At 54.8% G+C, this 22,270-nt stretch overlaps 1 protein-coding gene across 1 annotated transcript; it reads right to left on the bottom strand.

Annotated features, from left to right (window-relative positions):
* Positions 1-1,570: 1,570 nt before the first annotated feature.
* On the bottom strand, positions 1,571-20,240 carry RAB8A (RAB8A, member RAS oncogene family). Its single transcript, XM_060092120.1, has 8 exons — positions 19,889-20,240; positions 15,046-15,106; positions 13,110-13,170; positions 8,945-9,022; positions 7,346-7,435; positions 6,706-6,771; positions 5,135-5,185; positions 1,571-2,938 (listed from the first exon to the last, which is right to left on the bottom strand). The coding sequence occupies exons 1-8, from the start codon at positions 20,223-20,225 to the stop codon at positions 2,846-2,848; spliced, it is 837 nt and encodes a 278-aa protein (XP_059948103.1). The 5' UTR covers positions 20,226-20,240; the 3' UTR covers positions 1,571-2,845.
* Positions 20,241-22,270: the final 2,030 nt, after the last annotated feature.

Below are 22,270 nucleotides of genomic sequence, written 5' to 3'. Positions count from 1 at the left end.
TCCACAAAAGCTGACTGAGCCCCAACTGTGGGCACCATGTTAGATGCTGGGGATGAAGCAGAAGACAAAACAGGCCCTGTCCATGTCATGCTGGAGCTCACACGCCACGGGGAGACTGATGCCACGGAAGTCCACATGCAGGAGAGGCTGGCAGAAGAGGACACAGCAGGGGCAAAGGCCTTGGGATAGGAACAAACTTGGCACACTTGAGAAGCAGACAATAGGCAAAGTGTCCAAAAGGTGGAGACAACCCAACGTCCATCAGTGGATGAACACATAAAAGATATGCTCCATCCACACAATGGAATACTACGCAGCCATAAAAAGGGATGAAGCTCATGACTGATCTCAAAAACCTTATGCTGAGTGAAAGAAGCCAGATGCAAAAGGCCACATAGCGTGCGATTCTATTTATACGAAACGTCCAGAACAGGCAAATCCATAGACAGAAAGTAGATTAGTGGTTGCCGGGGACTGAGGGAGGGAGAATGCGGAGTGACCGCTAATGGGTACCGATAAAAATGTTCTAAAATTGACTCTGGCGATGGTTGCACAATGCTGTGAATAAAGACTACTGAATTGCACACTTCTGTGGGTGAATTGTATGGTGTGTGAATTACATCTCAATAAAGCTGTTATTAGAAAAAGAGCCAATGTGTCATCTGTCTCGGTACAAGAGGATGGTAGCTGAGGAGCTGCTTCCCCACCTGCCACCCTATCAAAGTCTTTAGACACAAGGAATAGTAATGACTCTCTGAGCAAGAGGCTGGTACAAGGTCGGACTGAGGAGTTCAAGGATGCCACCTGACCTGGTTGGGGGGGCCACTGGTGGAATTTTGGGGCATTATGGGGCAAATACTTACAGCTCAAAGCTGTAAGCTACTTGGATGACTTGTTCCCCATTAGAGACAAGGTGTAAAAAGAGAGGTGAGCTTTTCTCTTGGGGCACAAGACAAATAATGATGCTAATGATAATGGATACGAATACGACACAATGTTGTAGCAGTTAGCCTGGGATGCACCCTCTCATGGGATCTTCACAGCCATCCTATGAGGTGGGAACTATGATCATGCCCAACTGAGGCTCAGCCCCTGGTTGTGCCGTGCGTCTGAAGCAGGATCACGGGGAGGAGACTTCCTGAGAGGCGAGGGGGGGCTCAGAGGGGAGCGCTCAACTTGGCAAAATGGGTGCACTAGGGACCAAGACGAGAGAAACTTGGTGGCATGACGGGGACTGATGTGGACTGAGCGGGTGAAGCAGGGGGTGTGGCGTATGAAGTGGTGCTGCAGGGAGGGACACCTCCTCGTTTTTCTGTGCTGCGTGTGTTTGGGGAAGGAGGCAGGTTGGGAAGCTTATTCTCCCGTCAGTCTTTTGATAATGGTGTCACCTCCTCAGAGCCTGGGGTGACCTTCTCCTCCAGCTTGGGGTAACCTGCCACCTCTACTTTGATCTTGTCCAGACCTGAGGCCCCTGTTGACCTGGGCTGTGTTTTAAATAGAGGGCATCCTGTGAACCCAACATCTGGCCACATCTGTGTACCTACACAGAGAATGCGGACATAAAAATCCGTTAACTTCAAAATGAGCTTTAATTTGTTTTCCTTAAGTGCATTTATCGATGTAAACAGAGCATGTTAAGAGATACCAAGGGGAGAGCAGACGATTGCTGGTATGTTGGTTTTAATTCAAAAAAAAAAAAAAAAAAAGAAAAAGAAAAAGAAAGGCTCCTTGGTGACACCCCCCTGACCTGGTTACCTGGTCCCGACCGCAGTCTCTACGGGAAGGCAGAGATGTCAAAACAGAACTGAGCAAGGGCAGTTAAAACCCCACCCAACTGCTCTGCAGTCGGGCCCCGCAGGCCACCCGGCACTCTCAGCCATGTCCGAGAGGTGGGGGGGGGGGGGCGGTGCATGTGTTCCCGATCACCTGGGTCTGCTGTTGGAAATCAAGGACAGAATCACCTCCTGACACTACAGATCTGGAAAAATAAAAATCTCTAGAAAAGAATGTCCGATTTGGAGACAGCGGGAGGACGAAGAGGAGTAGGTGCCCCGATCGAGGGTGGGCCGCATGTGACTGCATTTTGAGGTCACCGTGGCATGCACAGAGACCCCTCAGTGCTCAGGTGGGGACTGTGGAGGGACCTACTGGCCATGCCCAAGGCCCAGCTGGACCACGGGACCAAACCTGGCTGTAAACAGGAAAGGCCATTCTATGCTTCTTTCCTCAGGATTTCCTTAATTTGTGCTTCCCTTTGGTTTGACAGTTAACGTGGGGGTAGGGGGTGGAGCCGGGGCGGGGTGCGGGGAGTAGGTAACGGTTTCTGTCACTTGTCCAAAAACTGAGAGGTGAAAGCGGGTGTTGGATTTGTTGGGCAGACGCTTCCTGGGCCTGATTTGAGTTGCCTCTCTCAGGGTGCAGAGCCCGGCTCCCCTGGAGCCATCACTGGCCTTTGGGGGCCTCGCTTCTGCCGCAGGGGACGTGGACGGGCTTTCTGGCGGGGCTCTAGCTATGTCGAGGCCCAGAGATGGAGGCCTGCCGTGTGGGCTGCTACTGACGGCTGTGCCGCGGCTCCACCTCTCTCTCTAGCTTTACACGGTGCGTGGACCCATTCAGTGGATGTCGCAGGAAAGGTAGCAGATTCTTAACTTCTTCCATCTCCAGAGTTGAAAAAGATCAGTTACTAAAATAAACAATTTCTCGATTGTGTTCTGGTGGCCACGGGCCCGGTGGCCGCGGCGTGGCGGGGAGTGGTGAGGGGGGAGGGCCCCGGCTGAGTGAGGGGCTCACTCAGGACAGGCACAGTCAGCTCGGCGGAGCGAGGCTCAGGGTAAGGCGGCATTCCTCACAGAAGAACACATCGGAAAAAGCTGCTCCTCTTCTGCTGGTCCGGTGTGATTTTGACTCCCTGGTTGCTCCCCTGGGGGCTGTTGCCTTCCTGAAATCACAAGAGGTTTTCTGAGGTTATGGCTGAGCAACATGAGCTCTATGTCTCTTAACCAACCAGCCAGTCAACTAATGAACTAACCAACCAACCGCCAGCCTATGTATCCATCTGTCACCTTCCAAACAACCATCCATCCATCCATCCCCTTCCAACCAACCATCCACCCATTCATCCAACTGTCCCCTCCAACTAACAATTCATCTTTCACAAACCCATAGATCTGCTTCTTATCTACTACCCGTCACTCCTTCCAACAATTCATTCCTTTAATCACTCATGCACGTACCTATCCACCCCTTTCCATTCACCCTCTCAACATCTTTCCAAGCACTTATTTACCCCTCTCACTCTCTTCTTTCCCTATTTCCTTCTTTCCATTCACCCACCCCTCCCTCCTTCCCATCCATCTACCTGTCTGTGCTGAGCACCTATCAGTGAGGCAGCTGAGGGCAGCAGAAAGGTACTCTCTCTTGGGATTTGGAGTGGCTGGGTTCAAGGTCCCAGTGCCACTCGCTCACCCGGCTGGTCTCCCCGCCCCTGTGCCAAGGCTCTGGCTCCCCACCTTTCCCCACAGTTCACCCTCCACCCTGCTGCAGGTGAGGTGAGCCCTAAACTCAAGCACTGTTGAAAATCCATCAGTGCTGTCACCTGGCATTTGAAGCCTCTGTTCTGGTCCCTGCTTACCCTGGGAACTGAAATCCTATTTTCTCTCACATCACCATGTTTGGAAAGGTTCAGCCCTGTTTCTTTGACTAATTCCTTCTCATCTTTCAGCTCTCAGATAAAACCTGCATTTATTCAACAGTAACTGCTGAATGCCTACACGGTGCCAAATTTACACAATGTCCTATGTCAATTACATTAAAAAAAAAAAAAAGAAGACTGATAGCAGTGGTATGGGGTTGCAACTCTGAACATAAATAAAGGTGGTAGGAAATGAAGAGAATTTAACTGTCGGTGATTTGCAACTTAGTTAAGAAAAAAAGAGTAACTGCAAGGATTATGGTGAACATCAGCACTTCACAATCTATGCCTTGGAAGGATATGGCACATTCTGGAGGCAATCAACAGGCCGGTATCAAAAGCACAGGCAAAGTGTTGCCGTGAGGCTCCGTATAACTCCCGGTGGGCATGACTGAGTTGGTAGGATCGTTAAAGATCAAAATTTTACTGTTATATTGAAGAGGAAAGAATTCTAAGAAAATTTTTCTAAAAGTACAGTGGTTTGCACAGACTCTTTTCTGTTTTGGCTAAACAGCTGCTACTAAATTGATCGTGTGCCTTGCAATTCAATTCACAGCATCTTAGAATTATGAAAATGACACTCATTTTAAGTCAGATGTGAACTACTTGAATGGCGTTTTGTATTGTGTGCACAGTCCTATATGCACATAGAACAGGTCACAAATAGAGAGCTTTATGCTCTCGTATCCGACAACAGGGAGCATCACTTGGCGGGAAGAGTGGTCACTGGCACAGAGGCTTTGGAGTAAGACTCACGACAGCGTTTAGCCACTAACATGCCCAAAATATAGTTCAGCGTTCAGACCCTACCAAGAAAGCACTAGTTATGCTGAATGCTGGGGACTGTGAAACTGCTCGTGTGGTAAACAGAAAAGCTAGAAATGAATGAAAGGGTGGATGCGGAGGGATTCAGGCAGGACCTCCTGGAGGCCTCAAAGCCCCGGCACCCACTGAAGATTGTCACCACCTGCAGAATTTGGGGCTGGAAGGAAGAAAAAGGCTATCGACCTGCTGGACTCATCTGGATGGAAAGCTGGCAGCTGTCAGACACGAGCCTTGCTTGGGGGCCTTGTTACGGCGTGGACCGTGGTTCTGGGCCTGCCTGGGGGGCTTTTCTGCAGGAGGCCCTCTACCTTCGTGCATGCTTGGCTCCCAAGAGGGACGGAAAGGGTCCGGTGTCCCCAGCTAGCTTGTGTGCTTAGTGAGCAGCGCCTGGTACTGAGCAGCTCTGGGCCACGGAGGAAAGATGAAGTCGAGAGGCATGTTCAGGGTGGATGTCCCCACCACACCTGATGTCCCCACCCCCTTCCTAGAGATGCCCTACTAGGTACACCCAGGCCCTAAGAAGCAGGATCTGCCCGGGGATGCATCACACCACTGAGAGCGATGCCAGCCAGCTCCAACAGGGATGCACGTGGGGATCTGGGGAGGACACACACTCACCAATTTTTTATCCATTTTTGCTTTGATGTCTCTGGCGAGAGTGAAAAATGCCTGTGGAATAAGCACGCAGTTAGTAGCCCAGGAGTGGGAAGCAGGTGGGGTCCTGCTGGTTCCTGGACGCTGCCACACAGAGGGTGTGGCTCAACAGCAGGGCCAGTGGGGGGAAGAGTGTTAGGACAGAGACCTGGGCATGGGTCTCACCTGTTCGGCCCCATCTCCTGCCCCTACAGGGATACCCTGACCCACCTGGACCGCCACTTCCCCTAAACCAATGACTCTGGAAGGTGGGATCACCCTTGGCTGGTCAGAGAGGAAGCTGAGGCTTGGAGAGGGGGTGCCCAAGCGACTTGTCTCAAGGCACTCAGTGGCTGACTGACTGATCGAGCTCTCCGTCCCTGACCCCTGTGCTCTATCTGCCCACCTTGCCCCGCTTCTAACAGTCAGGGGCAGGGCAGAAAGACAAGTGGCTTCTTGGCCAAACGAGCTTCATTCTGGGTCCTCGCCCGGTAAGAAGGCCTGGTAGGTAGGGTGAAAGGTTCATCTTCCAAGGGTTGGCGAAGGCCTGACCCCAGGCCGCTGCCTCTGTCACAGGCTCCTGACCGTTTCCTCCCTTCCTCCACCTGGACAACACTTATAAACCCCACTCTGGCACCAACCCTGCTCTGGGCCTTATACAGAGATGAGTTGGCCTGAGCATTTGCAGTCGAGGGGCTCCTGGTTCGGCGAGAAGCAGTCTTAGCAAACACCCATGTGACGTGGAAAGTTCTGTCGCAGAGGGTGTCTCGGGGTGTTGCGGCTGCCTAAAGTGGTGGGCCTCAGGGCCTGGGGAACGGCAGAGGCCTCCTCGGGAAGGGGCCACGTGGGCTGGTCCCTGATGGGAAGGTGGGGATGTGGGGACTGTGGCAAAGGCCTGGAGGAAGGTGAGGCACAGGCGGCCAGGGATGGAGAGTAGTGGGCGAGGCCTGAGCTGTGGGCGGCACACACTGGCTGGGGCCAGCTAGGGAGGGCCTTCTGTGCCTCGCGCAGGGGCTGAGGTTGGGAGTGGCGTGGAAGATCCATTTTGGAAAGATCACGGGAGTGGGGGAATGGAGGAGAAGGCAGGTGAGCTGCAGGGCTGGCGCTGCTGGTGGACAGAAGGAGGCCTGGGCTAAGGCTCGGTCAGGGTGCCCTACTCTGTACGGGCTTGTGACCCTGCCTGTGCACGTGGTGTGAACGAAAGCACAAACCCGGAAGCAGGCCTGGGCGCCAGCCAGCGCAGAGACTCTCTGAGCCTCGGTTTCCCCACCTGCAAAACCGTGCCTGCTCCCCAGGGCTGCGTAAGAGCCAGTGAGATCACATCTCAGGTGCCCAGCTGGGGCTGGCACCTGCTGATGCCAGAACATGGGGGCGGTTCCCCCAGGCCCCCTGGGCCTTGCAAGAGGCCTGGCACACGGTGCTGCCCAAGAAGTGCCTCTCAACCGTCTGTCCAAGAGGCAGCCGAAGCTGTGACCAGTCCCTGTGACAGAGCCTCCCTGGAGGGTGCAGCCCGACCCTTAGCCCTAATGGGCCGGTGCTGTGGGCCCGGGACTCACGTTCTCCACGTTGATGTTGGCCTTCGCGCTGGTCTCCATGAACTTGATTCCATAGTCCAGGGCCAGCTGCGAGGGAGGGAGAAAAACATGCGAACATCAGCCACCAGGTACCCAGACCTCTGCACAGTGCCCTGAGGGGGGCCGAGACAGACAGAGTGGGGCCTGCTCCCTCAAGCCACCAGTGGAGAGCAGGTGGTGAATGTCCCTGGCAGGAGGGTTGAGGGGACCTGGCTCAAACCACGGCTCTGTTCTCCGCCCCCTATGGCCTCGACAGGTCCCACGAGACGCTGTGCAGAAGCAAGCAGAGCACACCCAGAAGCCGTTGCTGCTTTCAGTCTTTAGCCTGAAGCCCGGCTGGGCGTGTGCTTTCCACCTTCCCTTCCCATGGCATGTGCCCCACTGGGACAACCGACTCATCTGCGTGCCCAGCCAAGCCCTGCATCCCAGAAGATGGGTCATCTTATGCTCAAAAAGATTGTAAGGGAGTCTCCCCAAAAGCCCAGCCTCGCCAACAGTGAGCAATCGGGGGGCCCTCTGGGGCAGGGCAGGGCTGGCTTCTATGCAGGGAACCCTAGACGCTGAGGTCCCTCTGCCCCGAGGTGTCTGGCAGTGCCAGGCCCAAGCTGGCCGCCATGCCTACCTTTTCTCCCCGTTCCTTGGAAACTTGTCTCTTGTCGTTCACGTCGCACTTGTTCCCAAGTATCATCTTTTCGACGTCTGCAGAGGCGTGCTAGAAGGGAGGGGCAGATGGTGGAGGTGAGAGGTAAGGTCAGACCGGACTACCAACCAACTGGTAGCCCATCCCCCAAGATCAGAGTGATGGTGTCAGGACTGCTAGGCACACCCTGCACAGATGAGAAACTGAAGCTCAGAGAGGCTGAGAGGCCTGTCCTATGTCACTGAGCCAGTGCCAGGACGGAGTTCAGGGTTCTGGCTGCTACCCTGACCAAGCGCACGCCTTCTGGCTCCCAAGGACAGCTTCTCTATGGGCCATGCCAACTAGGCTACCGTGGCTTTCCTCGGACTCCCGGCCAGGTCTGGCCTATGGGAGGCAAGTGGGGCTGGGGTACTGACCCCTGCTCGCCTCCCTCCTCCCCCGGCTCCTCTGCTGGAGACCCCAGCTGCTGTCCTGGGACCTTCTGCCCTGCTCCAGCGCCCCTCATCTGGGCTCCAGAAACAGGCTGTGCCGGGGGTGGGCGCAGACCTCGGCCGCCACCAGCCCTTTGTGCTTTGCCATCCCCTGGCGTTCCCTTAACTCTGCCTTCACGCCTGAAAACGATCCCTTCCTCCAACCCGCCCCCACATTCCAACCCAGTGGGCCTCGCTTCCTGAAGGACTGGACCGTCAGAAAGGCCCTTCTTGCCGCAGCTCAGATCTGGTCTCGGGGGAACGTGCTCCTCGGCTCCCTCACTTCCTACTAACTGGAAGGCTCTATCGCCTACCGGCCGGAACAGAAAAACTCCACAGAGACCAGTGGCAGGACCCCCTCCTCAGGCCAGGCGCAGCCTCCTGCCAGGAAATACGGGGTCATCGGGAGGCGGCCCAGTGCAACTGCTCACAGGTGCCGGCTGGGATGTGACCTTCTGCCGTGTCTTCACGGGTGGGTAAAGTTCTCAGACCCGAACCCCACCTGGTGAGTCATCACAAGCCACAAGCACCTTGTCCAGGGAGGCTCTGGGGGTGAGGGTAAGCTCCGTGGAGAGCGGGGAGGTGACGACACTGGCTTTGGGACAGGCAGGCGGCGCTGGCCGCCTTCTCTTCCCTCGGGTTCAAGGTCTCCCTCCACAGGCAGCTGCTGCTGCTGGCCTGAGCACGGGCACAGAGAGCTCATACCAGCTCAAACCCTGCTCCGCTGTAGTTCAAAGTCCAACCTGACACGTGCCCTCACCACACCCACCAGATACAAAGGTCATGCCGACTCTAGAACCTTCCTTCTCTAGAAAGCACCAAATGCTCACAGTGACTGGATATCCTTCTTCCTTCACCTCGACGTCACCCAAACCCGACAGCCCGGCTGGGGAAATGGACTCTCGGGGTTGCTCTGTGATGAGGCTGGGCCAGCGTGCTCTCCAGGGTTGACTGCGTGGGTTCCTGTCTCCCTGACTCTGTTCCCAGCAAGTTACTTCTAGGTGCCTCTGGGCTCAGTGATCTCATGTGTAAACCAGGAAGCTCCGGGGTGAGGGCCGAGGAGAGGATGTGTGGGAGGTCCCTGTGCATGGGAGGGGTCCCCAAGCCTTACCTCCTCAATGTTCCGAATCCAGTTCCGGATGTTGTCAAAGGACTTCTCGTTGGTGATGTCGTAGACCAGCATGATGCCCTAATAAGCAAAGGGAGACAGAGACACGCGCTCTGGACAAGCCGCGAGCACTCTGTGGGGGAGGCCCCAGCAAGGTGGGCAGCAGGGACCCCGACAGGACACCATCCCCGGGACCCTTCCTTCTGCTGGGCTCCACCACTAGCCTCCCTCTGGTGTCCCAGGCTCCAGTCCCCTGCTCCTCGGCCACTGATGTGACCCTTCACCCCGCAGACCAGACCCTACCATACCTGTGCTTACAAAGGAGCCCTGCTGTTTCCCCACTACTGGCAGGATAAGTACGGCCCGTGTGTCTTGGCAGCCAGTGAGGTCCCAGTGGCCAACCTCTCAGCCTCGCATCCTGTAGCCCCCTGCTCTACAGGCTGTATTCCATGGCCCTGATGCCCACCGGGCTCCCCCTATTGCCAACCCGTGGCTATGCTCAGCCTCTTCCACACCCTCACTCGCCCCCCACCGTGCCCTGAGTCATCTCCTGGGCTCAGCCAGGGCCGCCTCCACTGGTCGCCCCAGCTTCACCCCTCATCTGGTGCCTACCATGAGCCAGGTACTGCAGCTGGGTCTCCCTGAGCCTCACAGGCTTGAGTCGGGGGGTCCCACTGTCTGCACTGTGAGAATGGGGAACCTGAGGCTGCGGGGTCGGGGGCTAGGTCCCTGTCCCCAGTCACACGACAGAGAGTAAAGGACACAACTGGGGTCTAAGCCCGGGGGGACAGACCCTAATGCCCACGTGCCTTCCAACAACCCCACCGGAGTCGGGGCTGGCTTCAAGCACTGGGGCAGGCAACGCTGAGGCCTCTGTGATTCCATAACCAATGCATGAGCAGCTGGGAGACGGTCCATGGGTTCTGAAAGAGCTGCAAAGTGAACCCACTGCAAAGTGGCGAGATTGAGCCCACAATCTCGCCACTGCTGAGGAGAAAGGCAAATATCCCCACTTGATAAAAGGGGAAACTGAGGTGCAGAAAGAGGTGACCTTTAAGATTCTAGCCCAGCTCTAAAGGAGCTGATGACACTGGCTCCTGTTAGGAATCTCCCTGGGTCCTCATCAGGATCAAGAAATGCTCAGGGCCACCCTGCGACAGTCCCCGTGTTGCCCTGGACATCCTCGCAGGGCACGCGTGGTGAGCCAGCCTGCAGCAATACTATCGCCAGCCCCCGTGCGGCTCAGCCCCGGGGTTCCAAGGCCCCAGCTGTCCTGCCCAGGCCCGGCTCACTCCATTCCTTCACTCTACCCGCTCCAAGGGCCTAGCCCTCCATCCACAAGCTCTGGTGCTGGCCAAGACGTCTCTGAGGCTGCCTGAATTTGCAGAGTAAGAACTCGGGCCCTGTGTGCTGGGCAGATAACTGCAGGGGCGAGGGTGTGTGACAAAACCACACAGACAGGGCAAGTAAGCCGCTGCAATTCCAAATCCCCGCTGTGACCTTGGGGATACGCACAGCGGCCTTAGAGCCTGCTACAGCCACAACCCCACAAAAATGCCACCTGGGAACCCTCATTCAGTGGTCTCTTGGGGAGACTGAATAGAGACTGCTGACGGGAGGACCCGGAGGAGTTTTAGTGGCCATGATGTGTGACATGCTCCAGCCAAGGCCAGAGTGAGTAAAGGCACTGGTGGATGGACTCTGTGAGTCAAGCATCACTGGGGCCTCTGCGCAGCAGCTGGCCTCCCACTGTCAGGGGCAAAAAATGCCACAGGGCTCTGAGGGCTTTTTGCCCCTTTATCCAGGGACCGGCCCTTTTGATGGCCCAGGATTCTGCCACCACCGCCACTAGGCTGGCACCATGTATGCAAGATTCCAAGGTCCCAGATTTTTCCCTATGTGGTGTGGGGGGCAGTGAATAGAGCTCTCTACCAGGAAAGAGCAGAAGTCCCTGGAAAACATAGGGTCACCCTATTCCAGGTTCTCCGTGAAGCTCCCCTCGGGGCTCCAAGTGACCATTTTCCTGGCCCCAGTCTGGGCACAGCTCCCCATATCTGTTTGCAAGCTCACAACAGGACACCAGACATCTGATGCTCCCCAAATCTGGGACCCAAGGGTCCACTGCCACAAGGACAAAGATGATGACGGGGTTGCAACGTTGCCAGTGTTCTCTGTGCTGTCCTATATGGTCTTCACTGGCTGCATATGGCTCTGGGGCACCTGAAATGCAGCCAGTGCGACCGAGGGGCTGGATTTCCTACTCTTACTGATTTAGATTTAAATAGCCACACACAGCCAGAGGTTTCTGTACAGGTTAGCGCAGGTCTAGGAGGATACAATCATTTTGGGGCTGGACAAGGTCTTACAGATGGCTCAGTCCAGCCTCGTCAGGGGCTGGCTGAGATGTGGGGGCTGGAAATGGCCAGCCACTACCGGCCCAGACATTTACCCTCTGTGTGAATTTAAGCAGGGCCTGGAATGGTACCAAGCCTCAGGCTCCTCATCTGTAAAATGGGGATAATATGGCACCCACGCTCAGGGGTTTATGGCCAAGACCTGGGGCCACTACCTGCTGGAGGGAAGGGCTTGGTGAATGGGGCAGGGGGTGCTATTTCAACCCAGAGAGGGATGGGGCCTACCTGATGCCATACAGCAGAAGCTCCCCCAGGACCCCAGTGCCCCAAGGCCCCCCGCCCCACCAGAGCAAAGCAAGGTGAGGGGAAAATTAGTAAATTAATTTTAATGAGGAGCACTAAGGTTGCAACCCACATGATTGAGTTTCTATTATGTTCAGACGTTGTGTGGGATGCTCTAAATACTTAATGCCTCTATTCATTTCTGCCGTCCACCAGCATTTCCTGAGCTCCTACCGCATACTCAGCATGGTCCCAGGCACTGTGCATGTGGCAGGGACCAAGAGGTGGCCCAGCCCTCCTGGAGCTTATGGCCTGGTGGAGGAAATGGGTCTATAGCTGATTGATGGAGTGCATCATGGAAAGGATGGGGTGCAGTGGGAGCTGGAAATGGGGAGCTGGCCATCTATCCTCACAGCTGTGTGGAGCATACTCCTGTTCTCTGTTCCACTTTCCAAGTAAGGAGACCGAGCTCAGAGGGTGACCCAGGGGGCTGAACACGGTCCTGAGGATCTGCCTCCCACTCCCCGTGGCCCCCAAGCACCCCACTTTGTCCACCCCTCGCAGGTGCATGACCAGCTCAGGGCTCTCGAGGACAGGACCCTGGCCCAATCCAGGTTGCCCTCTGCATCTAGTTCGGGCCTGGGCTGTAGAAGGTGCTCGGTAAAAATATTTGAGGGATGGGCTTCCCTGGTGGCGCAGTGGTTAAGAATCTGCCTGCCAGTGCAGGGGACACGGGATCGAGCCCTGGTCGAGGGAGATCCCACATGCTGAGGAGCAACTAAGCCTGTGTGCCACAACTACTGAGCCTGCACTCTAGAGCCCAAGAGCCACAACTACTGAGCCCATGAGCCACAACTACTGAAGCCCGCACACCTAGAGCCTGTGCTCAGCAAGAGAAGCCACCACAATGAGAAGCCTGCGCACCACAACGAAGAGTAGCCCCTGCTCGCCACAACTAGAGAAAGCCCAAGCACAGCAACAAAGACCCAACATAGCCAAAAATAAATAAATAAAATAAATAAATCTATAAAATTAAAAAAAAAACATTTGAGGGATGATGAACGCGTCTTCCTATCACATGACCCCACCTCAGGCGCAGGCAACAGATGTTAACGGCCAACAGCCCTGAGCAAGTCAGCTCCTGGATGATCTTTAAGTTTTCAGTAGCAAGTTCCACAGAGTCTGACACGGGCCAAGTGAGCGCTCCTAAGTGTTGGGGCATGCTGGCTCTGATTTCTCTGACCTCACCTGGAAGAACCGGCTTCCTGTGTCTTTCTTCATTCCCGGAGAATTAGGTTTCCTTGAACCCTGCATTGTTTCTAGGGCCAGAAGGGGAGGTATGGAGGACGAGGGGGCAGAGGTGGGGCACACAGCCTTTCCCTAAAACTAACCTGGGACCAAGGACCCCTGAGAAGCCAGAGCATGGGCTCCTCAGAAACATCCAGATTTTGGTATCTAAGGCACTGATGTTCATTTTGACTTCAAAAAAAAAAAAAAAAAAGACAACCCCCCGGTGCCAAACCAATCCATACCATTGCGCCTCTGTAGTAGGCCGTTGTGATCGTCCGAAACCGTTCCTGACCAGCTGTGTCCCTAACGATGAGGAGAAAAAGGGATATTAGCGACACAGAAAGAGAACAATCGTCACAGTGAGAATGAGGGGCATTTACCCAGTATGGACGCCCAGCTTTCTCATGGGTCATCTCCTGATTCATCGTCCTGCTGTGGGGCAGCCCCCCATTATTACAGAGAAGAAAACTGTGGCTTGGGCAGCTGTCTGATGTCTCCTGGCAGGGGATGTGGCAGAATGACTCCTCTGCTACATCTTGTCATCCTGGGGATTTTCCCCAGAGTTTCTGGGCCACAGAAGAGCCAAGGTTGGATGTTATTATTTGTGAAAATCTGGGGCCTTGTATGTGGAAGAGGCTGGTCACATGGCACGGGAACACAGCCCTAGCTGGTGGGCTGAGCTGGTCGAGCTCAGCGGGGCTTAGGAAGCACTTCCACGCTCGCCATCCTGGTGGAGCTCGGGGGAAAGTCCTTCCTCGTGGGTACGGTGGAGATACCTGGGTAAGACGCACCCGTGCCTAGCCCAGCTCCTGGCACGGAGGGTACTCAGTGTTTGGTTTAAAGGTGACAACTGGTCAGTGGCAGAGCCAGGGCAAGACCACGTCTTCTGTCTCTGGGCCCAGGGCTCCTCCTCTGACCCCGCACCTCCCCCTGTGCAGGGCTCTGCACATCTGGATTGTACAGACACACCTCATTTGGGGCTAAGTTGACTTTCTGCTGCCAATAGCAGGTGATGTTAGCAGTTATGATCAGTTACTTTATGACTGTTCTAGAAGAATTTTAAGAGTCATTAACCCCACTGTGACTGCTAAGAGCAGAAGCACGAGGGCAGGAGGAAAAGAAATCAAAACTTCTGCTTGCTGGTACAGTGTCACTTTGGACTTGGGCACTGAGACTGCTGGGGAGCTAAACAGACGAACTTCTACGGCCCTGTAACTTACGAGGCGGCCAGAGACTGGCTGCTGCCGCCGGAGCTCAGTAGGACTGGTTAGGCTACACCCGGATTTCAATTCTGAAGCCAGGTTCAGAGGCGGATACCACTGAAGTCAAGGGGACCTGCTGGGCAGGCGGGGCTGTGTCCAGGCTCTGAGACTTGAGTTGGGGAGACAAGCTGCTGGGAGGGAGGCTTCACCGTCCATCTCACGGCACCCCTCCCACCCACAGGCACGTGCCTGGACCGGAAGGACTGAGCCACTCTCCCAAGTGTGACTTCTCTCTCTTTTGCTCAGGGTTCGTGCTTCCCTGCAAGTGATGTGGCCGCAGGGTAGGACTCTCCTACCCTCTGACCTTCTGAGCCCAGCCTTCCTAGCGCAGTGGGCTGCAGACCAGAGTCACCATCCGTTACGGGGACTCACACATTCCCTGATTTTATGTAGCATGGGAAGTCAGCCCCAGGTGAGCAGAACAGAAACAGGTCTCACTGTTGGGCCTGGCCTCAGCTTATTTTCAGTTCTGGGATTTCAAGTCTCTGTATTAGGAAGGGAGGCCTGGGCGTCCCCAGGAGACAAAAGAGGAAGCGATGTCAGGCCTTCTTCAGTGAGCTGATAGGCTTAGAAGGAAATGCCGGGCTGTGGTATCTTGCTATCCTGGCAGCCTTCACCGTCACCAGGAGGGCTCTCTCCAAGTTCAATGAGAGCAGCTGGCTCTGAAGCCCAGGCCCAGACTGTGCCCACATCGGACCTGGGACTGGTAGCTATGTCCTCAGAAGGGGCTGACACAGACTCTAAGCCCCAGCAGAAAGCAGAGCACCGTTCCTGGGGCTTCTGAAGGAAGCCCGACGTGTCCGGGCTGGGCACAGAGAGATGGAGGCCGTGGTCACAGGGAGGGGGACGGGGCACCAGGGGCTTCGGGCTCAAAGCACTCGCTGGGTGAGGGGCTGACGAAGGGAATGACTCTTACCATATCTGTAGTTTAATTCTCTTGCCATCGAGCTCTATGGTCCTAATTTTAAAGTCAATTCCTGAAAGAAAAGAAAAGAAAAAAAAAAAGCACATCAGTGTCAGTCCATTTCCCAGGCTGTGTCTAGGACGGATGCTGACAACCTGTGCAGGCAACAGCTGCCATGGTTTCTGGAGCACCTGCCGGGCACGCGGGAATCTCTGAATCCCGCAAACAAATCTGGAGGCACCCGGCGAACTTTCTCCTCTCACAGAAGGGGAGGCTGAGGCTCAGAGGGCAGAAGGGAGCTGCACAGAGTGCAGCTGGTGAGGGGCAGAGCTGGCGGGCAAACCCAGGTAGCTCAGGTGCCAAAGCCGTGTTCTCCTCCCTTTCCCGGGAGGCAGCCTCGTGAAGTAGGCTCCACAGCCCTTTTCGGGCCAGAGCCCCACGCTTCCCGCCACCTGCACCTGGCCTTCCAAGCACACGGGACGCTGGGCCCCGAGATGTACCTGATGCAGGTGGGCCTCTAGCATTTACACATGCTGTTCCTTCTCTGTGGGTGGTCCCTACCCTGCCCGCCTGTCAGCCTGTCAAACTTCTCCTCCTTTAAGACCTGCTGGAAGGTCACCTTCCAAGAAGCCTTCCTGACCCTGCCCTCCTTCTTTCCCACCCTCTGGCTTTAGTCCCCTTTCCCCAGGACCAGGGTGCTCTCAGCCTCCTCGGCTGCTCTCCAGGCTCCCACCGTTGTCCCCTCAACCCCCTCCCCAGCTTCCAAAACACACACTCAACCATGTCACCAAGCTAAGTTCTACTCCAAACCTTCCAGTGTGTTCACCAACAGATGAATGAATAAACAAAATGTGGTCTTTCCCTACAGTGGAATATTACTCAGCCATAAAAAGGGATAAAGCATTGACACATGCTACAACGTGCATGAATCTTGAAAATATAATGCTGAGTGAGAGAAGCCAGACGTGAAAGGTCACACAGTATGTAATTCTGTTCATAGGAAATATCCAGAATGGCAAATCCAGAGAGACAGAAAAGAGATTAGTGGTTGCTGGGGCGTGGATGTGAGGAGATGAGGAGATGAATGAGATTGACTAAGGGGTGTGGAGTGTCTTTTTGTCATAATGAAAATGCTCTAGAACTGACTGTGGTGACTGTTGCACAACTCTGTGAATATACCTGAAGCCACTGACTTGTACACTTTAAATGGGTGAGTTGAATTATATGTCAATAAAACTGTTTTGGGGGTTTTTTTGTAATTTTTCTTTTGGCGGTGCCACGTGTCTTGTGGGATCTTAGTTCCCTGACCAGGGATTGAACCTGGGCCACAGCAGTGAAAGAACAGAATCCTAACCACAAGGCCACCTGGGAATTCCCAACAATAAAACCGTTAAACGGTTAAAAACCTTTCCACCGCCTCCTGGGCCCCAGAATAAAGTGAAAACAGTTGTCTGAGTGCTCTTAACCTTGTCACCTCAGCACCCATGGCTCTTGCCCTCCTCTCCGGCCACAATGCCCAAGCGTGTTCCAGCCTCAGGCTTTTACACTTGCTCTTTCCCCTCCTGGAATGTTCTTTCATTCCATGGCCATCCGGCTCCCCTCTCCCTTCACTCAGGTCTCTGTTCAAGTCACCTCCTCAGGGGAGCCTTCCTAACCATCCTCTCTCCCCTCATCTGCTGCATCTTCTTCACGCACTAGCCCTGACATTGTATATTTGCTTATTTGCTCCATGCAAATGGGAGCAAAACTTGCCAGTTGGAATGGCCTGTGTGGAGGGGTAACAGCCAAATCCAGCCTTTGCCCCCAGGAGTTGGTTCTAAATCTCCGCCTGTGAAGCCTTGAGACTGAGGCCTGGCTTGACCCCCTCAGAACACGGCACGGGGATGCTAATTCCATCCCTGTCCGCCTCAGGAGCTGTCCTGGGGACCACAGGGAATATAAGCCTGTATTTGAGTTTTGTCTCCTAGAACATAAGCTCCAGGAGGGCAGGGACTCACACGTCTTATTCATGGTTGCATCTCCATGAATGCATGGCAGGGGCCGAGTACGTATTTACTGGAAGCCGATCATCTCGTCCTGCACACACACTTTGACTACAGGCCTTGTTACAGTTCTGCTTCCCTCTGATTCATCCCAGTCATCTCTGCAGCCCCTGCACTGACGCGGATGCCTGGTGCACAGCAGGCACTGGGGAAAGATAGCTGGGTGAAAAACTAAAGAGCAACGGGATCTACGTGGTGCCGCACAGTTTACCAAGGAAGCACTTTCACGGACATCAACCACTTCTCTGAAGGAATGAATGAATGGGACCCTGAGGAGGAGCTGGGGGCTGAGGCAGGCTGGGGAGAGCCAATTCCAGGAGCCACGGGGCCAAGTTCACACCACAAATGATCGATTGACAGAGCTTATGAGAACAGGCTTTGGCAAAATGTAACCTGGGCAGACAGTGAACAGCCACTTAATCCGTGATCTATACAAAAAATACAGAGATATACTCAGTGCCAATACAGAATCACCTCTATGCATCAGGATGTATTTCAGGACTAAGCCACCCAGTGTTAAGTCTTCCTAAAACATACCCCGCTCCTCTCACAGAGGCACAGGACATATGAAATCAAGAAGCACTGTTCAGTCCACAGAACCCAAAGCATCACTCTGTTCTATCTTTCTCCTGGGTTTTATTAACACACCAAATTTAATTAATTTAATTAGTGTAAACTTTACGAGGCCTAAGAGTCATGAGGCCATAACTTCAAGGTCAGGGGGAATTAAACTTTCCTAGAAGACAGAGGCCTGCAGGAAGGCTGCAAATGTAATGAGAATCCCAGGGTGGGAGGGAGGGAACCTGGGTTCGAGTGCCACGCCCACCTCCTTAGACGACCTTGCCCAAGTTACGTCCTCATCTGCAAGTGGAGGCTGGCCTCCTCAGAGCCCTAAAGGACTAGACTGAGTTTTCTGGTCAAGAATTAAAAAACAGACAAACCACTCAACCCCCGAATTGATCTCACTAGGAACGTTCTGACTCTGGGAAACTGAGGTCTGGGTTGAGAGCGAGCCACAGTCTACCAGGAGTTAATATCACTTCCTGATTGGTGGGGACACATGGGCTATCCCAAAGTTTGACCTTGGAGTTAGGGAAGGGGAGGAATCAGAAAGACATGTGCCTAGGGGTCGGATGCGGTCACTACAGGAGACATTCTGCTTCCTGTCCATGGTCTCTGGTAGTGGTGACAACCCCCTATTCATTGTACAGTTCTGATCCTCCACCATTCAGGCGATGGCCAAAGCAAAGAATACCACTCCTAAGCTGAAGAAACACGGCTCGGAGAGGCGAAGTGCTTGCTCAAGTGACAACCCCCTATTCATTGTACAGTTCTGATCCTCCACCATTCAGGCGATGGCCAAAGCAAAGAATACCACTCCTAAGCTGAAGAAACACGGCTCGGAGAGGCGAAGTGCTTGCTCAAGGGCAAACAGCAGCTGGAACCCAGGCATGATCATTTCCAGTCCAATTCTCTTTACATCTGGCAGCTCAGTGTCCTGCAAAGTGCAGCTCCTGGAGGATGGCAAGGATGGAATCGGCAGCTCATTGTGGGGTTTAGGGAGATAAGGTACACAGGGTAAAGCAAAACCCATTCCCTAGGTTTTTTTCCAGTTCCTGGGCTTGGGGACCATTCTCCTGCTTCCCCACTCCAGAGCAAGACTGCGTAGCTTACAGGCCACTCTGCTTGATGGGTGTTACTTCCAGGTCAAACTTTTCATGTGGGCAATGGCTGTTTTTGTGGTGTGGGAAGAATCAGCTGCACTTTTGTGGATGTCAGAACTGGGAAGCAACAAGCCAATTCTGCTCAACCACAATGTGGGCTGGCCCTACAGGAAAGGCTGTTCTGCAAAGTGACAACCGGTGTCCTGGGCCTAGCGATAGGGAAGTCAGGGCTGTCTGTGGCAGCCGCTGATTTTGGTTTCTCACTGAAGCTTTTATCTGGCATCTCCTCCGGATGACAGGTCCCAGGGCAGGCAGCTGTCACTCGCCATTTCTGTCACCCTCGAGTGAGATGGAAGTCCGCGCAGGGGAAGTGTCTGGACCCCCTCTCACCATTCCTTCCAGAAGAAATTCATTCATGGGGGAAACAGGGTCAGGGAGAGGGGCTCAACCCCTGACTATTCCAGAGGAAAGAGCAGGAGAGGTCTGGGTTGGAGTCCTGGCTTCAAAGTGGATCAGCTGTGCTCACATCTCTGTGGGATGGTTGAGCCTTGAGTTTTGAGTCAGACACACCCAGGTACAAATACCATCCTTGCCACCTGTAGACCGAGTGACCTTGGGCAAGTCCAGTATCCTCCCTGAGCCTCAAATTCCTCCACTGTGAAACGAACTCATAACAGCACCTGACACAGAGAACTGGAAAGTGTGGTAATGCACATAAAGCGCCTGGCACACAGTAAATGCTCAATAAGACCAGATGTCACTTGTTACTGTCCTTTCCCCATGGACAACTCTCCGTGCCTCAGTTTCCACTTCTGTAAGACGAGGACCCCAAAGAACTGCTTCAAGGTATGCTGCGAGGACAGAACAAAATGACGGGCGCCAAAACCTCGTCCAAGCCATACACTCCCTGAGCAGGCTGAGGGTTGGTGCCTCAGTCTCCCCATCTGCGAAATGGGCACCTGGTGCCCACCCCGCCCATGGCCCGGGAACCGCCAAACGGCGGTGCAGGTGACTGCTCTTTTCCCCTCCGGCTCCCTCGACCCTCTGCACTTTTCCCCATCCGGCCCGGCCGCTCCCTCAGCCCCAGCCCCTCAGGGGCGCGCCCGGCCCGGGCCTCCCGCGCCCCCGGCCGCTCCCCGGCCCTGCTACCTATGGTGGAGATGAAAGTGGAGTTGAAGGCGTCCTCGGAGAAGCGGAACAGGACACAGGTCTTCCCCACCCCCGAGTCCCCGATCAGCAACAGCTTGAACAGGTAATCGTAGGTCTTCGCCATATTACACTCTCTCCCCGACGGGAAGTGCTGCCAGCGCCTCGCCACTGGCCCCTGGGCCCGTCCATCAGCGCCGATCCCACCTCCCCATTGGCTCCCGGCCCGACGCGCGTCACCGCGGCCGACGCCCGCCCCCGCGCCCCGCCTGTCTCGGGAAGACGTGGGGAAGGGGCGAGCGGGGCACGGAGCCGGAAGCAGCCCGAGCGTGCCGCTCATTGGCCGGCGCTCAGGACAGGGCGGACTGCGATTGGCCAGCGGTGAGGAGTCGAGGGGCTTCAAATGGGGACAGGGCAGAGGCGTGGCAGCCCGTGTCCCCTCCTTCTGCCCTCCACTCTGGGGCGTCCCCGCCCCCCGATGGGAGGGGGAGGGCAGGGAGCTTGGCCTACGGCTCCCTCAACCCGGGGGCGGGGTCTGGGGCACGTACGCACGCGCGCCAGCAGAGGGCGCACGCGCGTGGGGTCTGTGGCTCCCGCCCTTCAAAGCCCGCGCAGCCTCAGTTGGTACCGGGATGTGCGCGGGAAGGCGGTGTGGCTGTGTTAGTACCATTTAGAGGTCTCCGCGTCCGGCCAGGGGGAACCAAAGAGAAAAGGAGAATAGGGGCGCCGTCATAGTCGAAGCGAGGTCCCCTCGAGACGTGCTGCGGGACCTCGGCGCTGGCCAGGGGACCTACCTAGAGATAGCCAGGCCCCAGCCACCAAGCTATGAACTGAGGCTCGCAGGACTCCCCTGGAGGGCCCTCGAACCTACTTAGAGGTTGTCCGGGTCTTACCCCGGAGCCTCGTCCGCCTCAGCCCTTTGAGGCGAGCCCCGGGGGCCTCGGAACCTGCCGAGGTAGTTAGCACAGTGAGAATTGTAGGTAATACTTACGAGCGTTGGTTCTGTGCCTGCCAGTGTTGTTAGCACTTATAAAAAATACATGAAATAGTTTATTCCCACCCCGACCCACTGAGGTAGGTATTATTGTCCTCCCCCCCGCCCCCCGTTTTATGGTGAGAAAACCGAGGCCAAATAGGTTAAGTGACTTTCCCAGGCTATTAACCAGGTAAGTTGGTTTTTGAACTCAAAGTGACCAGCTTTAGAGGCTGAGGTCTTGATCATGTTGGTTTCCTGCATTGTAGAGACGGGCCACACACCACCTGCGTGGCGTCACCGCTATGTTTCCCTCTGGGGTCAGTCCTGGAGACTTGCCCAAGGATCTTAAAAAAGATGGCTCCTGCCTCTCCTGCCTCCAACTGCAGCACATTCTTCTGCTTATTTGGCTCTGGTTAGGAAAAGCTTCAACCAGAGCCATAGACCACTTGGTTGGCTTCAGCCTCTGTGGCATTTGATACTCTTGACCACCTTCTCTGGTAGTTCTCCTTTTCTTGGTACACTTCCCGTTTTATTTGCCTGTTTCTTTTATTACCTATACTTCCCCTTCTCTGGGTGCTTCTTCTCAGATTCCATTGCAGTCTTTTGGGGTGGGGGTGGGGTTTGCTTGGTGTTCCTCATGGTTTTTTTTTTTTTTTTTTGCGGTACGCGGGCCTCTCACTGTTGTGGCCTCTCCCGTTGCGGAGCACAGGCTCCGGACGCGCAGGCTCAGCGGCCATGGCTCACGGGCCCAGCCGCTCCGCGGCATGTGGGATCTTCCCGGGCTGGGGCACGAACCCGTGTCCCCTGCATCGGCAGGCGGACTCAACCACTGCGCCACCAGGGAAGCCCCCTCATGGTTCTTTATATGTCTGTTCTTGCTTACGGGGTGATCTTATTCACTTCTTGGCTCCTACTGTCTCCGTACTGGTGATTCTCAGTTCTTAGAGAACCCATAGCCCAGCCATCCCTCCATGTCCCAACTACTTCCTGGGCATTTACCTTTGGATCTGTCCAAGATACTTCAAACTCATCATGTCCACAACTGAACTTGTCATCTTGTACTCACACTAGCTTGTCTTGAATTACTTTTCTGAGTGAGACCTAAGCCACCATACTTTTCTTTCATCCCTCATAGCCTAGTTTTTAAGGATGTTCTAAATAGCTCTTAAACCTTGCTTTTCTATTTTTTTAAAATTAATTTTATTTTCGGCCATATTGGGTCTTTGTTGCTGCACGGGCTTTCTCTAGTTGCAGCGAGCAGGGGCTACTCTTCCTTGAGGTGCATGGGCTTCTCATTGCGGTGGCTTCTCTTGTTGTGGAGCACGGGCTCTAGGCGTGCGGGCTTCAGTAGTTGTGGCTCGTGGGCTCTAGAGTGCAGGCTCAGTAGTTGTGGCACGTGGGCTCAGTAG

Source organism: Mesoplodon densirostris, chromosome 3, assembly GCF_025265405.1.
Source record: "Mesoplodon densirostris isolate mMesDen1 chromosome 3, mMesDen1 primary haplotype, whole genome shotgun sequence".
In the NCBI taxonomy this organism is placed as follows: domain Eukaryota; kingdom Metazoa; phylum Chordata; class Mammalia; order Artiodactyla; family Ziphiidae; genus Mesoplodon; species Mesoplodon densirostris.
This window is presented reverse-complemented; position numbering and strand designations above follow the sequence as displayed.